This window comes from Hypomesus nipponensis, chromosome 21, assembly GCF_054491055.1.
Source record: "Hypomesus nipponensis isolate SF chromosome 21, ASM5449105v1, whole genome shotgun sequence".
NCBI lineage: Eukaryota > Metazoa > Chordata > Actinopteri > Osmeriformes > Osmeridae > Hypomesus > Hypomesus nipponensis.
In genome coordinates, this window is record NC_140381.1 from 9,563,461 (window position 1) to 9,580,000 (window position 16,540).

The window sequence follows — 16,540 nt, forward strand, 5'->3', positions numbered from 1 at the left end:
CTTCTAGTGATATTTTCAAGCATTTAGCCTACTCATATTGCATATAGCATAATTCATTAAGAACCCCCTTTGAAACAAGCTGAGCCCCCTTTGAAACAAACTACTGTAACAACGTTGTCACTGGCAGTATTTCAGATGGAATTGCGATTCAAACAGTACCGTCTGCGAACTGAAAATATGCCCCCAAAAACGTAAATAAGCTTGACATTTATTTAAGGGGAAATGGCTCATTCAAAAGAAGTTTGCTACAAGCAAGCTTGTTGCTGTGGCTAGCCAACGTTTATTTTGACATAAAGTTTAGGCTGTGGCATTGAAGCCAGCGACGCACCACACAAGCTTGAGTTTAAATACATTATTTGATGTGATATTCCTTACTGTGCATGCAAGTCTTAATTTGCTTAAATATATATGTATGATGCTGCTAGTACACAACGGCATGATACGATATTCGCTGTGCAACAGCACACAGCATGTTGCGTCGTTGCTAACTTGTGCTGACGTTGTGAAGTTAGCACTGAGGTCCAATTGTTGACACAAGGCACTTTTTGTCACAAAAACTTAATTTCAGCCTAAACCATGCAACAGAATGTAAATGAAAATACAAGCAACTTAATCGCTACCAAGATGAAACTTTTGACACTGACGTTGTCTATGTAGTCCAAATATTGACAGATCCTTAGGGGTGGGAAAATAAATAAGAACTATAGAGGGTACAATTTCTGGGGAAATTATAGGGTGTGCTTGCTGCGTCGGTTGCAGATGGGTCCGTTTACTAACTGGATTTTTTACAACTGATATTTCTGTATATTTTATAAAAAAAAATGCCTAGGCTACTTATTATTTATGAAGATTGCATAATTTAAAAGCATACCCTACATTTGTTAGCCTGGCTGCCAGCCCAATTTAGCCCCGCCCACAAACAAATTTGGCCGGGAAGTTGGGTCTGGGGTAGTTTGGTTGCGGAAAAACTATACCCGAACAGGAGCTGTTTGGACCAATACAATTGTCAATAAAATTGCTTTATACGATGATGGACAGATGATCAACAGTAACGTAATCAACCACGTTACCAAAGAGCGCATGGGTTGAATTAGTTTTCAACAAACAACATATTACGTTGCTCTGATTGGTTGTAGGTCTATCCAATTGAGCGAAGAGGCATTTGTTTTACGTGTTCGGTTGAAACACGCCCCATACTCACAGCGCAACGGAGAGTTATCAGACTCATATTCATTCTAGATTTATGAGTATGACAACGTCAGGCTAGCTCCGGGGTAGCTCGGTTGGGGAAAAAGTATGTCCGAATAGGAGCTGTTCGGACCAATCGAATTGTCAGGGAGGGCTTTATACGATGATGGACAGATGATCAACAGAAATGTAATCAACCACGTCACCAAAGAGCGCATGGGTTGAATTTGATTTCAACAAACAACAAACTATGTTGCTCTGATAGGTTGTAGGTATATCCAATTGAGCAAAGAGGCGTTTTTTTTTACGAGTTTGGTTGAAACACGCCCCATAGGCCTACTCACAGCCCAACGGAGCGGTATCAGACTCATATTCTGACCAGAATTATACAATTCAAAATACAAAAAAAAGTGAAGTCTGTCCTTGTAGCCTACTCACTGTAGTCACTCTGGATAAGGGTGTCTGCTAAATGACTAAATGTAGAATTAACCTATATGACTTAAACGTCACCTTAAGTTTTTCCCTTCTAGTGATATTTTCAAGCATTTAGAGCTAACCTATACCTATTGCATTCATAGGATCCCCCTTTGAAACAAGCTGAACCCCCTTTGAAACAAGCTATTCTAACAACGTTGTCCCCGGCAGTATTAAGACTAAATTACATTTACATTTATTCATTTAGCAAACGCTTTTATCCAAAGCGACTTCCAAGAGAGAGCTTTAAAAAGTGCATAGGTCACTGATAATAACAACAAAATAGCCCCAAAGCATTGCGGGTAGCCAAAACAAGAAGCACACATTGTGAACAACCAAAACATGAGTGCCAAAGGGAAGAAACATAAGAGCATGTAGTTAAGCAAGTTACAATTAAACAACATGAATCTCTAAGTGCAAGTGTACCTGTAGAAAAAGCAAGCAACAGTAAAAATAAAAATAAGATCAACTCAAATAGAATATTTCGCAGCGAATACAACAGTTTAAATCAGTTACCACTAACCAAAGAGCATCGAGTCTCTAAGTGTAACCAGTGTGAATTGGTGAAACTCACTCCTCAGGTATGCAATGGGCCACCCGTGTCAACGAAGAGCTAGCTTTTCTTTGGCGTAGCTGGTAGTGGTTGCGCTTGGCAGTCCAGAGGTGGCAGGTTCGACTCCGGATGGCAGCGAACGACGGCCCTGGCGGAGCAAGACCACGTCCGTTGCATACCCGTTACATAAGCAAGAGTCATTGTGATCCTTGATGAAACTAGCATTGGGTTCAGCAAACCATTCCTAAGTACCGTTGTACTCCCGGAACAAGTGCGGCTTGAGCCTTCGCTTGAAGGTGGAGAAACAGTTTGTGTGTCTGATGGAGATGGGGAGTAGATTCCACCACTGGGGGGCCAGGCAGGAGAAGAGCTTGTGTTGGGACAGGGCGGTCTTGAGTGGTGGGACCACCAGGCGGTTGTCTGAAGAAGACCGTAGGTGGCGGGTGTGGGTGTAAGCCTGCAGGAGAGACTTGATGTAGTCGGGTGCAGTCCCGTTCACTGCTCAGAAGGTCAGTACCAGGGTCTTGAATCTGATGCGGGCCGTGATGGGTAGCCAATGGAGGGAGATGAGGAGCGGGGTAACGTGGGAGCGTCTGGGTAGATTGTAGACCAGGCAGGCCGCTGTGTTCTGAATCCTCTGAAGTTAACAGTTAACAATTAAACAAGATAAACATTTAACAACAATACTTACTAAAATTATGAGATAGCAATTATAATAGCGGCTACACCTGCTTGTGATTGGCTTTTGTCTGTGAGAATGTGAGTATGTGTGTGTGTTGGTGTGTGTGCAATCATGATCCAAATGAAACACACAATCAAGCCCCAGGTGTGTTCAAACAGGAGTTTGACTTCCCTGAAGACTCAGGTGTTCTTCCTGGACACAGGAGGCTATTCTACCTGGCACAGGGACACTGAGAAATCAAGGTTAACCCCAAACCCTGGACAGAGGGGCTCAGTGAATGTGATGTGAAAGGTGTGAAGATAACCTGTAATCAGACTCATCCCCGCCAGAGATGAGCCCAATGAGGGTGGTGTCAGCAGAGAGCAGCGTCATGCCAATGTCCGTCTGCATGTCATTGTTACTCAGTTGTTACTAGTTTTCTCAGGAAAGAGGAGTTTAACTTGATGTTTGAGGCCAGAGAAGCACAGCCTTGGTCTGTGAACAGACAGCCTGACAGCCTGTAGAAGGTTATCATTACGAGAAGGATTACAAACACTATTGTGACGCGCTCCTAGTTGTAGTGCTGCTTTGTTGCTCTAGGTTTTACAAGACAGTGATTGGAGGCGTAAGGAGGTTGTCTGGCTGATTACTTTCGACTGCAAAGCTCCCTATATCTGGAAAATTTAGCTGGTTTATCCACTTTGTATTAATGACATGGTTGTAGTACCACACACAATATTCATTCAAATGATTAACATATGTTATACATGTATGGTCTACACCCCCTGTTGAGAAACCTGTTTTTTCCACACCCCACTACTTCAGATGAAAGTTTCTGCACAAAATACTTAATTTGAATTACCAACAATACACGAAACATGCTTTTGATATTCTTTGAAGTGCTTCAAGTAGGCAACAATAACGCTGCTAGTGTATGAGGAGCATGTATTCATAGAGCCTCTAGGTGACGCCATTGCGACATGAAACATAGATGGCAAGAAAACTTAATTTATTGATCAAATAGAAATGTCACCTTTCTGTCTATCGTTTCGGGAGAGACGGCACTTGGTATCCATGGTGTATAGACCTATCATCATGACGTCATGGGGCAGACAGGGATTGTGACGCGCTTTACCAAATTATAAAAACTTGTTACACAATCAAATCAGTCATTGATGCTCTGTAGACAAGTAGCGAAAAGCCTTTGATTCTACTTTTTCCTCGTTGGTAAAGTGTAGTGGAAGTTTACATTTATTTTAGTATTTCTTATTTCCTTCCTCGTTTGTCATCTTTAAAGAAACATGGATGAATTCCCAAAGCATTAAAAACTTTGGCGACCTAAACAGAAGGTAAGTCTGGTAAACCTAAAGTAAATAAAACAATTTAGACTGTTGACAAACATCGACGAAAATAATTACTTCCGCCATTTAATAAGTAGTTGAATGCAGTGTTCAGTATCGTTAATCGTATCGAGTGGACATCACGTCATTCCAGATAATCCTCAGATGCAGTAGGCCTATTAGACGAGGTCAAACGCAAAGTAAATATCCTTGCACATTTCCTGTTTAACCAACCAATCTGTCGAGCACGAGTCTCAAACTATTAAATGTCAATCAGTATTACTGTTACAACTCTATTCAGTTGCTTGTTATTGTTATTGTTATACTACTTAAGCAGTACTTTTAAGCAGTATTTGAGTACGACTATGATATTGTACGTATAGCACTGCTTTGGCATATCTGTTATGTGTGGGGTGGGGGCTGAAGTCTGTCTGTATACACAGTAGGCCTAATGCTGATAATAAGTTAACCAATACTTTCAAATGAATAGGAATATTTGTTTATTTCTGTCTTTTGGGCCCGGGACATACTGCCCCAGGTTCATTTATTCATACAGCCTCTAGGTGGCGCCATTAAGTCACAAAACATATAGATGTCAAGAAAAGTGGGTTGATCGATCAAATAGTAATGTCACATTCTGTCTAAAACACATTGTCTGTGTCGGGAGTGGTGAGACGTATTATGATGTCATCGGGCAGACAGGGATTGTGACGCGCTTTACAAAATTATAAGAACATTACAAAAGCAAATCAGTCATTGATGCAGGCAAGAAGCGAACCGCGTCTACTTTTTCCTCATTAGAAAGTGTAGTGGAAATGTATATTTATTGTGGACATTTATATTTATTTGAGTATTTCCTAGATCATCATCTTTAAAGAAACATGGATGACATCCCCAAACATAAAAAACTTAGGCGGCCTAAACAGAAGGTAAGTCTAGTAAACCTAAAGTAAATAAAACAATTTAGACTGTCGATAAACATCGACTAAATACTTAGCTATTTCGATTTGTCTTAATTGTTTCAGTAGGCTACTATCACAAATAGCCTACCTATTGTGATTAACACTGTAGACCTTTTTCATTGTCATATTTCATATGTAAAAGTCATATTTATTTTTCGAAAAATAAAATGATCTCTGTTCAAGACACTCGCTGTATTTCCCCATTAACCCTTCTCACTACTCCTTATGTTTGTGTGTGTATATATGTTTTCAAACGATTGTATATTACGTGGGGTGTGTGTTTGTTTGTGTGTGTGTGTGTGTGCATGTCTAGCCTGCTTGTCTCGCTACCGTCCAGTTGCCCCTCTGTTGGCCAGAGCAGGGGCTGAAGCTTCCTTCCCTGCTGTTCTCAGACAGGAAGCTGCTGTTCTCAGAAGTTCACAAACCCCTCCAGGTAGGAACACACATAGATATATCTATGGGAACACATACCTGGAGAGACTCAACACATTTGACACTTTGTTTATGTCTGACACATTGATCAAAAGCAACATACAAATAGTTTTGCATTTAATAAGAACAGTAGATAATAAAGGTTCAAAAGTGTTTAAGTCGGAAAGTATTTCAGTGAGTGGAGCCAAGGGAGTGTATATTTCATCAGTTAATATCAGCATAATCTCAAATACAATATGCTAATGGAGAAGTGCAATAATAACAAGATAATCATGTCAGAACTTGGTGCCAAAGCTTCCTCGATGCCCGGAGCCCAGCCGCAAGAGCAAGGCTGCCAGGAAGGCTGCAGGAGCTGAGAAGGATACAGGGGCCAACAAGGGGCCCCTGGCAGAGTCCTGGAGGGTTGTGGAGGACGCTGGAGCGGCTTATCGTTCAGCCCTGGCTGACGAGTTGGTAGGACTAGGCAGGGTGGTGAGTAGAAGGCCCTAATCCACCTCCCTGGTACTACAGACTCCAGCCAGGCTCCTCCCCTCCTCTCCATCTTCCTCCACCTCTCCTATATCTCTGATACTGACTCTGTTACTGTGCCTTGCTAAGTATGTTTCTTGTCTTAAGGCGACTGGTGGTGCGAAGATTCTTCCCATCCCCAAGACCAGCTACTGTGAGTCTTTGTTCATTAATGTATCAACATTTAAATGATCACCTTCTGTCAAGAGAAGGGATCCACCGATCACATTGTGACTCTCCTCTCCCTCTAGGTGTTCTTCCAGCAATCAAAAGTTCCTCTCGCCCAGTGGAACCAATCAGAGCGTCGGCCTCTGAAACACTCGGGCCCCTGGGCAGCAGAGCCACACCAGATGGAAGGGAGAGTACGTACTCCTCTCCTCCTCTGTCTCTACCTCCGTCTCCACCTCCGTCTCCACCTCCGTCTCCTCCTCTGTCTCCACCTCCGTCTCTACCTCTGTCCCCATGCCGACCTGAGGCGCAGTCTCCAGGTTCTTCTCCACCTCCGACCTTGAATGACCCTGTGACCCGGGAGACCACGCCCAGTCTTCTGTCATTGGAGGAGACCGGGGACGAGCTTTCTTTGTTGGAGGCCATGATGTCACATCCGTGAGTGCTCCTCCAAACGCTCCCGTTTAGACTAGTGTCCTGTTCAGAATAATGTTAGGATGTGTCGTCAGTTGTCATTGTACTGTGAAGTGATGTGTAACGTCAGTTCTTGTTCTCGTTACAGTCATTGGAAAATCATCAACAGGGTCCTGTTGAGAAAGGTAAATAAAATGTTTCGGGAATTGCTTTTACTCAGTCTGACAATCACCACATGTATCTGAATTGCCATATCACATATTTTTTTCCCTCCCTCCCTCCCTCCCTCCCTCCCTCCCTCCCTCCCTCCCTCCCTCCCTCCCTCCCTCCCTCCCTCCCTCCCTCCCTCCCTCCCTCCCTCCCTCCCTCCCTCCCTCCCTCCCTCCCTCCCTCCCTCCCTCCCTCCCAGAACAAGAGCGTAGCTGAGCTGCAGGAGCGCTCGAAGGAGGTCATGGAGTGGGTTCTCAAGGTGACCAACGAGGTGGTCCTGCCCGCCATAGCCCTTTACCAGGTCCTCCACATCCTCAAAGACCAAGATGCCCGCCCGCTTTCCGCCGCCATCTCCTACAGCAGCTGTGACACCCAGAGCGACAGGTCCACTTCCGCAGGGCTGCTGTCCCCAGCCAGGCCTGTCACTGGCTCTCTGACTGGGATGGTATGTTTCAACCCTGCTGATTCTCCCCAGGACCAGGCCTCTTCTCTGGGCTCCACCCACCCCTACGTCCCCCAGGGTGTTCTGAGAATCATCTCAGAGAGGTTCCACCCTCTGCTGATAGGAGGGCAGGGATCCAGGCCCCAGAGCAGGCTGCTGGGTGGCAGGCCTCCGATGTTGGACTCTGATAGGCCCACGGAGGAGGACGTCCTCGCCACGGCATCCCTCACTGTGGCAGAGATCCTGTTGAAGGTGCAGGCAGTGATGGATAGACAAGAGCATGATGCAGAGGACATGCTGTCAGCCTGTGTCGAGGAGCTCTACGAGTCTGTCATGGGAGAGGTGCTGGAGAAGTTTGCACTCCACCACCCCGGCTGCTTGCTGTCAGACTGTCATGTGACCAGCATCTCCCAGGACCTGATATACAACGCCTGGCAGGACGCCAAGGAGGAGATTCAGGTCCTCGCCAACAGTCACATCGACGCCATCAATGAGCTGGTGTCCCCGTGGCCCCCGTCGTCTGCCGACTCAAGGGAGAGGATGGAGATGGCCTCCTTCCTCACTGGCAGCGTGGCGGAGGCAGAAGAGATGGAGAAGGCCATGGCTCCGCCCAGCCGCGTGACATCACCAACCCTCTGCTCTCTGAAGGAGAGCCTCTCTGGAATCCTGGCCCGCCACACCCTGTTCCAGAGCCCGGGCGTGGTCCCCACGGAGGAGAAGCTGGAGCTGGTGAGGATGGTGGGGGGCTTCCTCCAAGGGATGGAGCCCACAGAAGGAGGCTCTTCCCTGGACCAGCCCCAGCCCCAAGAGGCCTATGAGGTCTCCCTGGTCCAGAGTGTGGCCACGGCCTGCAACGTGATCCACAACGTCCTGAAGAACTTCCATGCAGCCCAGCAGCTGATCGGGCAAGTGGAGGTGGCAGACTTCCTGCAGCCTGGAAGTAAGACCTTCACCATGGTGGTGGAGTGTGTCAGCCAGAGCCTGCTAGGAGACGTTGCCGTGGAGCTGGATGCCCTGAGGAGGAGGAGGAACCTGGAAGCCAGCAGTAACAGTGGGAGGAGCAGCAGGAATCAGGAATGCCTCACTCTTGACACCCGGCAGGAGAGATCAGTGGAGTGCAACTCTGCTTGCAAGGAGGAGCAGGAGGAGGAGGACCCTCAGAAGAAGGAGGAGACCGCCCCTCCCTCCTCCAGGAGCGCTAGCGCCTGGAGCGAGGCTAGCAGTGCTGCCAGCTGCCAAGACCTCAGCCTCATCGCTGAAAACATGCTGGAAATTATCATGCGGATGGCCCACTTGGCCTCCAGACCCTCCCCTGACGACGACGACAAACGCGACGGAGGCTCCTCCGTCAAATCGTTCGACCAGGCGGAGTACGACCTGGGCCGCCTGCTGGCATCCCACAGCATGTGCACCAGGATGTTCCAGACGAGGATCCAACACTTCTCCAAGCAGTTGATTAACTGCATTTATCAGCTTCTCCTGGACACCCGGATTGGACGACTCCCCTCGACACCCCATTGCCGCTCCGAGCCCAACTTCCAGAACTTGGAGGACAAGGAACGTCTGGACCAGGAGCTATTCACCCCTCTGCTGTACAACTTTTTCCAGACGGCCTTCAAGAGCCTGATGGGGAACCTGCTAGGTGAACAAAACCTCACGGACGACCACCGTGCATCCTGCAGCGATGCGTCCTCGGACGGCAGTGACAGTAGCAGTGACAGCAACAGTGACAGCAGCAGTGACAGCAGCAGTGACAGCAGTGACTGTCCCTCCCTGGACTGGTCCCGTGGGATGACGCCGGGCCCCAGGCATGGGGTTGAGGGTAGTAGGAGATCGCAGAGCAGGTTGAAGCCCTCCTACAGCCAGGACCAGAGGCGGGCGCTGGAGGCCATTTGTGAGGTGTTGACTACCCAGACGGGAAGTGACATCTACAAGACCTGCAACGACCCACAAGAAAACATGGTTGTTGTCCGCAAAGGTAGAGACATTTTTTAACCTTTAGATATAAAAAAATGGTAACTATGCTTTTGTAAGACATACGATTGTAAGAAAGATTAGTAAGTATTGAGATCTGCTGAATGACAATGTAGTTCAAGTAAATAACTATAATAATAGTATTGTAGTTAACAGATAAAATATAATATGAGAAAAGTATAGTTAATCGCTATAATAGTGATAGTGTAGTTAAAAGTGAGTTTTCTTGTGCCAGGCCTTGATGCTAAAGCCAAGGCCAGCGTCGGTAACCTAGCCAGCTCCTCCTCTGAAGACCAGGAAGTGACAACAGGAAGTCTCAATCCAGAGTCAGGTCTCACCAGCCAGGAAGTAGGACAGCCTGAGATGGATGACAACGAAAACGCTGACTACCCTGATGATTTCCACGAAGAGGAAGAAGGGTCAGATTGCCAGACAATTGCCAAGGGTGTATTGATCGAGGAAGAGGAGAAGGATGAAGATGATGGAGCTACAGGCCTCCCTGAGGAGGTCCAGGATCATCCCTCCCTATCCGTGAGCCCCTCTGAGACCCCCTCCCTCCAGCCCGGGGAGGTTCTGATCCAGGAGAAGGTCCTGATGCCCCCCCGGCCCAGCGCCCTGCACCACCAGACCCTGCATGACCTGCTGCACAGGCTGGTGGGACGCCTGGCCCTCCAGGGGCCCCTTCGTTCCTGCTTCACCCCCACCAACTCGGAGATAGAGTCTGTCCTCTTCCAAGACGTGAGGTGGTTTCTCTGGAACCAGGCCGGGATCGGCCTCGTCCTGGAGCACGAACCCCAGAACCCGCTCTTCGGTGGCGCCGACGCCCTGGACGCCATGTTTGAGGCGACCTACGCTGAGCTGATGCTATGTTCCGAAAGCAACAGGGCCCAGGTCCACTCCGCCCTCCAGGGAGGGGCAGGCATCGTCTGCATGGCTGAGAATGTCGCCAAGGTGATCTGCCGTCACGCCGAGGTTTGGCGGCCTTCTGCCGTGTCGGGTGAGAGTCATGATTTGGAAACAGGTTGTGAGGAGAAGGAGAGCACAGAGGACTCTGCTGGCTTAGAAAAGGCCAGTGGATGTTCCAGCCCCTTCATCACAAACAGGAGCTTGGATGAAGGACTTGAGATGGACACTGCTGGCTTGGAAAAGGCCGGTAGAAATTCCACCACCTTCATCACAAACACGAGCTTGGATGAAGGACTTGAGATGGACTCTGCTGGCTTGGAAAAGGCCAGCAGACTCGCCTCCTGCTTCTCATCCTCCTCCACTTCCTGGTCCTGCTACTCCTCCTCTCCTTCCACCTCTGTTCTCTCCTCTCCTTCGTCCTCCAAATCCCCCATCAGCTCCTCCACCTCCAGGGGCTCCATGGCTCGGGCCCCTAGGCCAGAGGGACATCATTTGGGAAAGACCGACACCCCCATCCTCCAGAGATGGTTTACACTGGTAAGCTGAAAACAACACCACACACTGGCACTAGGTAGAACTGACCTGAGCTGAGCCAGCGATGGTAAGGAACGATATGTGACAATCTCAATGAATCTGTGTGTCTTTGCTCTCACTTCCAAACCCAGAAGAAAGAGAAGACCATCCTTAAGGATGGACAAAATGTGGATGCCAAGGGAAAAAAGACAAGGAGAATATTCAGGACAAACAAAGTTTCTCCCCTTAGCGCTGAACGTGAGATCCTGACTGCATATTTGCTCATTTAGGCTTTCCCACTTTAGTTGGCTCTCCCACCATTTCACACACACAGACTTGCAGACAAACACTCACACACACACACACACACATACACAGACATACAGATATGCGCACACACACACACACACTATTTTTAAGTGAGAGGTCACAGTGCTGAAATTCTGTGTGATGTCATACCTTGTTGTGTGATGGTGTTTCCTGTCCAGGTCCACACCTTTGTGAGTCCTCCATTGCTGGAGGAGAGGAGAAGAAGAAGAAGAAGAAAAAGTCCTTCAAAACTTTCTTCCGGGGGATCTCTGCAGCTCTCTCCAGGGCTTTCTGCTTTGGCTGTGTGAAGGATATTCACCAGTAGAGGGCGCCACCTGCTTACTCAACTGGCTGGCAGAGAAAGAGAACCTGTCACTACGGCAACAACTGTAGCTCCCTCCCTGTTCTTCAGGACTGTCACCAATTTTTTTGATATTCCTATAAAAATTTCTGGAATTTCGTTGATATCTCCTTTGTAATCGTTTAAGCTGTTTGTGTACAAGGCTTTGACATCACCATGTCAGGACTGCAGCCACACAGAGAGGCTGATTAGCATTTGTTAAAGTAATTGTACAAAACCACATTACATCAGTGTAAAAGTTACCTTAAACATGAGCTTTTCTCAAACTTTTAAATACACATGACCTAACTAAGTATTTTAAGAATGCTACTTGAGTTAGTTCAGAATAGTTGTTCTTGTTCTCCAATTTAAAAAGAGCCTTCTTTTGTAATTATTAGATTGAATCACACCACCGTTCTTCTTTCTTCCAAGTGGTCTTGCTTGCATCTGTTCACACATGTTTAACTAACACACACAGAGAGAGGCAGAGAGAGCCACAGACATTTCAGATGACCACTTGTACTTCAGGTGACCATATGGTGACCGTAATATATATATATATATATGTATTTTTTTTTAAACAAGTTTAATGAATTCCTGACTTGGAAAGAATTGCTGCAAGAGAGTTCTTAAACTAGGGGGAAGGAGTTTTGGGACATCATGTTCTAAGGCTGTGTTGTTTCAACTGTGATTGTATTGTTTCATGAGTGCGCTAATGATAGGAAGAGACTGAAAACAGATGCATCTTTTAACTAAACAGTTTAATACACGTGTCTGATATAGGCTACCCCTAGGCTATATTACTAAGCAGCTAAACAATATTCTAAAGAGCTAAACAATGTACTAAAGAGTCAAACAATGTGAGATATAAAATATATATAAATATAAAATGATACAAAAAGATATTAAATCGGGCAGCGTAGAGCAATATTGTTGTGGAAATGGTGGATGGACCTTTACCCTGTGTTCTGGCCCCCTCTTTCACCAACCGTCTCTGAAGGAGGGGATCCTTCACTGAATTGCTGCTTATTAAAATGCCACAAGGATACAACTTCACTCACTCCATGTTGTAGGCTACCATTGAGCTGTTGCCATCCCCATCTCCCCCGTGCTGTCTGAACAATTTCGGAGCGCTTGAGCACCATTTTTTGTACTACATGACATCTGACTCATTCAGCCTCCAAAACAGGAGAGAGGACCTCTGAAAATTCTCTTAGGAAAGCCTTTTGTGTTGATATGTGTGAGGACATGAGGATATGTGCAAAGTATAGTAGGTTCGAATCCAGCCACACTGAGTCTGTCTTAAATTTGAATTAATGTTTAGTTAAACAGGATGACATCATTCTGAAGTACCATGCACAATTTCACCTTGATATGTCAAAAGATCATTGAATTACAGCTGTTTAAACTTTGGCCAAATCAAACAAGCCATGCTACAGGAGATACGGCTTCTTTTTTTTTTACAGAAACTAACCAGAATTTCTCAGCCTTGCGGGTAGCTCAATGGGTTGAAATGATGTCCTGCAAAGCGCAAGGTCACAGGTTGCAATCCAGGCATACATGTCTTTTGGCCAGTCATAATTTTGATTACTTGTTCAGTTTAACAGGCAGACATCATTCTCAAATACGATGCGCAATTTCATGCAATTTAACCTTGAAATGTCAACTGTTTCTTAACCTTTGTCCCAAAGCTGACAAAAAACTACTACTCATATCATGCAGTCGGAGCACAGCTAGATAATCAGCGTCAGCACCCTTGGGTACCCAGCATGCAGTGCGGCATGTCCAAAAACACAAAGACTTGTGGAGAATAGTTTGGTTACAACAGCCTTGCAAGGGTTTTCAGTTGTTGTGACTGTTCAGTTAGATATTTGTAATGTTATTGTTGGTTAGTTTATATAATCTTGGTGGTCACCCTTGTGTATGTACATACATTGTGTATACATTGTGTATGTTGTGTAGTTTAATCGGAGCAGAGAGTTGGCTGCTGGACATCTACAGGGTATTCTTGCAGAGAACTGGTCATGTATATTATCCTGGCCTAGTTGTACATATGACTTTACTTAGTTGTGCATTGATTGAGCGTCTAGAATTATGTATGGTCAAAAATTAAATTGTTATGTGCTCTTGTTATGTAAGTCTCGATTTTCTGTAGTGTTTATGTTAATAATATTTTGCCCTTTTGTGGAGGAACCCGCATCGTTGCTTGCAGTCATATTTCTTAGTTTTGTTTTCGATGGCAGTGTGGTGTTTGACCGTTGTTCTATAAGCTTTATGTGCAACATAAAAAATGAAAAAACATTATACCCAAAGTCAGACCCCTGGCCGGGTCGGATCCCCGGTTGGGTCGGACCCCCGAAGTGTGTCTTCTCTCACCTTCTCACCGGGCACGGCAGGCAGGCCGCGGCAGGCAGGCAGGCAGGCCGACCTGTAGGGTTTACACCTACTGCATAGACACCAAGGCAAGGGTGAAGGCTTGGGTCAGGACCTGGATCTGGAAATTAGCCTGAGTTAGGAGATGAACCAGAGACTGGATCAGGACCTGCTTGACTTGGCCCTGAGGCAGGGTCTGGACCTGAGTCTGGACCTGTAGGACTTCGGTCTGAGGCTGGGTCTGGACCTTTACTTGGACCTGATGCTGGACCTGGACCTGAGGCTGGACCTGGACCTGGGCTTGAGGATGGGTCTACCGACACTGCTCTTTGTCAGGGTCGGGTCGCGCTGGTGGGCCCAAGTCACTAATCGGAGAGCCATCAGTCAGTTTCAAATTCAAGAACTCTAAGGCGTGCTCGGCATCCACTGACCTCTTGAAGTTGACATAGGCATAACCCAGAGAGCGCTGGGTGACCCTGTCTCTGCAGACGCGGATAGAGAGGATGGTCCCGGCGGGACTGAAGTGGTTGTAGAGCATTGCCTCGGTAACATGTTGGTGTATGTCTCCTACATACAAGGAAGCCGTTGGACATGTAGAAGGAGGCTGATTCTTTTTTTCGCTGACTATCTCATTGGAAAGGATTTCAGTTATTGTGGAGCAAGGTAGAAATAAACATTCTGAGTTACTCTGAATAACAAATGTTATTCTACGTTTTAAACAGCCTACTAAATAATTCAAATAATGTGATGAATGTCAACTCTGTCACTGGAATATAAATGGCTAATTAATATGAATGATGACCAAAGTTTGAAATGCTTTTGCCTTTGGAGAGAGAGAAAAGTCCCGTCTTGTGGATGGGATGGAGACCGGTAATATCAGAATAAAGGATTTTCTGATGGAATAGCCTCTTCAAAATGTTCTGAATGTTTTGTGTTGTTTCAAGAACTAATCCTTACAAAAGGGCAACTAAACCAATCCATTGCTTATACAGTATTATTTTTGACAAATTTGACATTTGTGTGTAATAGGCTATTAAAACTATTAAAATGTGTTAGTTGATTACTGTTGTGTGTGCATGTGTGACTTTGTGCCTGTGTGTGTTTGTGTGAGAGAGGTATTGTTCAATATATCCACAGGGTGTTACAATGTTACGTTTCTAGACAGGAGACTGGGCCCCAAAATACATAGTCTAGCTTGATGAAATAAAAAACATTGTAACTAGCCTATCTCATTTCCTACTTGGTAACTGTTTGTGGTAGGCTATTAGTTCTAATTAAACTGTAATTACATTTTTACAACAGTGTTGGCAGCTATTGCCTAAATTGGTTTTGTCTCATTGGAGAGAGTAACTTGGTGTCTCAGAAGATAGGCCTTCATCATCCTCATTTAGGCCGATAACATTAATTATTTCAGTTAAAGGACAGGAACGACCACATCACATAGCCTAGACTAGGCCTATTCTTCCATGAGTGATCTACACCAAACAATTCCGGTGTTTCATGTAAACATATTTCCAAAAATCTAGTATTCCTCGACTCCTCGACCTTCCTTTTCATCCTTTTATGACTAGAGGCAGCGTTTATTTAGCCCTGCTTGTAAACTACCAACAACGAACCTGAAAACTGTCGTTTCTACAGCCTCGACCTGGTGAAAGTGTACCGGTTGCTAGGCAACACCAAAGGGGACAATCCGTGTTTTCGTTTCTAGCAAGACCTCACTGTCTCTTCGAGGTAAATTGTGTGCAATTTCTTACTGAATAGTTATTATATTGTACAACAAGTACTCCGGGAAAATGCCGTTCAGCGCTGAAGCCATAAAACCGCCTCTCCATGATCAAATATTGGAGCTACAAAGGAAAATTCAATTGCTTGGTGAGTTTCAACTAGTGGTGTGTTAGTACATAACTTATACAGTAGCAGCGTACTGTGCTTGATTTCAGAGGGAATGATTTCAATGTTTACTGTAGTTAGTTAGGCTGTATAACAATTGCGCCTCAAGCTTGAACTTAATGATTGGCAGGCGAGTTAAATAGCATTCAAAAACGATGTCTTAAGGTAGTGCTACAGTACAGTCAGTACGCAAAGATTGAATGGCGATAGTTTACGTTGACCCCTTTGCTAGCTAACAAGATGGCTGACAAACTGCACGCCCGGTTTCTCGAAAAAGATGATAATAATCAATAAAAAAAGTTTTTGAAATAATGTCAACGAAATGATTCCACCCTCTAGCAATTTGATTAATGTACTGGTTAATGTCGTCCACTAGAGGGAGACAGAAGCGCATACTACGAGAGTTCCCAGTCCACCATCAAGAAGAACAGAGAGTCCATTCTGCAGCTGAGGCAGGAAAACAAGAGACTTCATAAGAAGTTGGCAGACACTCTTACTGTGAGTGACCATTGAATCACAAGCGGTACCACAGTGAGGGGGGTGAAAGTGGCAGCTTGTTTTATGTTGTAGGTTTATCTGTGTGTCTGTCAAAGGTTGTGTTTTTTCCCCCCAGGGGGATGAGCAAGTGATTAAAGATGCTTTTCAGAGTAGAGGCATGGAAAAAGCTGCCTTCCGGAATATGTCGGGGAAGGTATAATATCCTTTCTCTCTCTCTCTCTCTCTCTCTCTCTCTCTCTCTCTCTCTCTCTCTCTCTCTCTCTCTCTTTCTCTCTCTCTCTCACGCACGCACGCACGCACACACACACACACACACACACCCACACACACACACACACGCACGCACACACACACACACACACACACACACACACGCACACACACAC

The 16,540-nt window shown here is 45.9% G+C and overlaps 2 protein-coding genes and 1 long non-coding RNA gene across 4 annotated transcripts in view; all 3 read left to right on the forward strand.

The window, feature by feature from the left end:
• Positions 1-4,993: 4,993 nt before the first annotated feature.
• On the forward strand, positions 4,994-6,041 carry LOC146237868 (uncharacterized). Its single transcript, XR_014740501.1, has 3 exons — positions 4,994-5,145; positions 5,492-5,611; positions 5,905-6,041. It is a non-coding gene; the product is annotated as an uncharacterized LOC146237868 (long non-coding RNA).
• Positions 6,042-6,147: 106 nt separating this feature from the next.
• LOC146237869 (uncharacterized) lies at positions 6,148-11,607 on the forward strand. Its single transcript, XM_084684798.1, has 7 exons — positions 6,148-6,271; positions 6,369-6,723; positions 6,848-6,884; positions 7,109-9,329; positions 9,561-10,768; positions 10,897-11,002; positions 11,233-11,607. The coding sequence occupies exons 2-7, from the start codon at positions 6,710-6,712 to the stop codon at positions 11,376-11,378; spliced, it is 3,732 nt and encodes a 1,243-aa protein (XP_084540924.1). The 5' UTR covers positions 6,148-6,271; positions 6,369-6,709; the 3' UTR covers positions 11,379-11,607.
• A 3,833-nt stretch (positions 11,608-15,440) lies between these two features.
• odad3 (outer dynein arm docking complex subunit 3) overlaps positions 15,441-16,540 on the forward strand; it is a 6,899-nt gene continuing 5,799 nt past the window's right edge. For both annotated transcript variants that reach the window (XM_084684780.1, XM_084684781.1), the window contains exons 1-3: positions 15,441-15,638; positions 16,033-16,154; positions 16,270-16,347. In XM_084684780.1, coding sequence (XP_084540906.1) covers positions 15,560-15,638; positions 16,033-16,154; positions 16,270-16,347 — 279 coding nt within the window. In that variant the 5' untranslated portion in view covers positions 15,441-15,559. The remainder of the gene's footprint in view (positions 15,639-16,032; positions 16,155-16,269; positions 16,348-16,540) is intronic.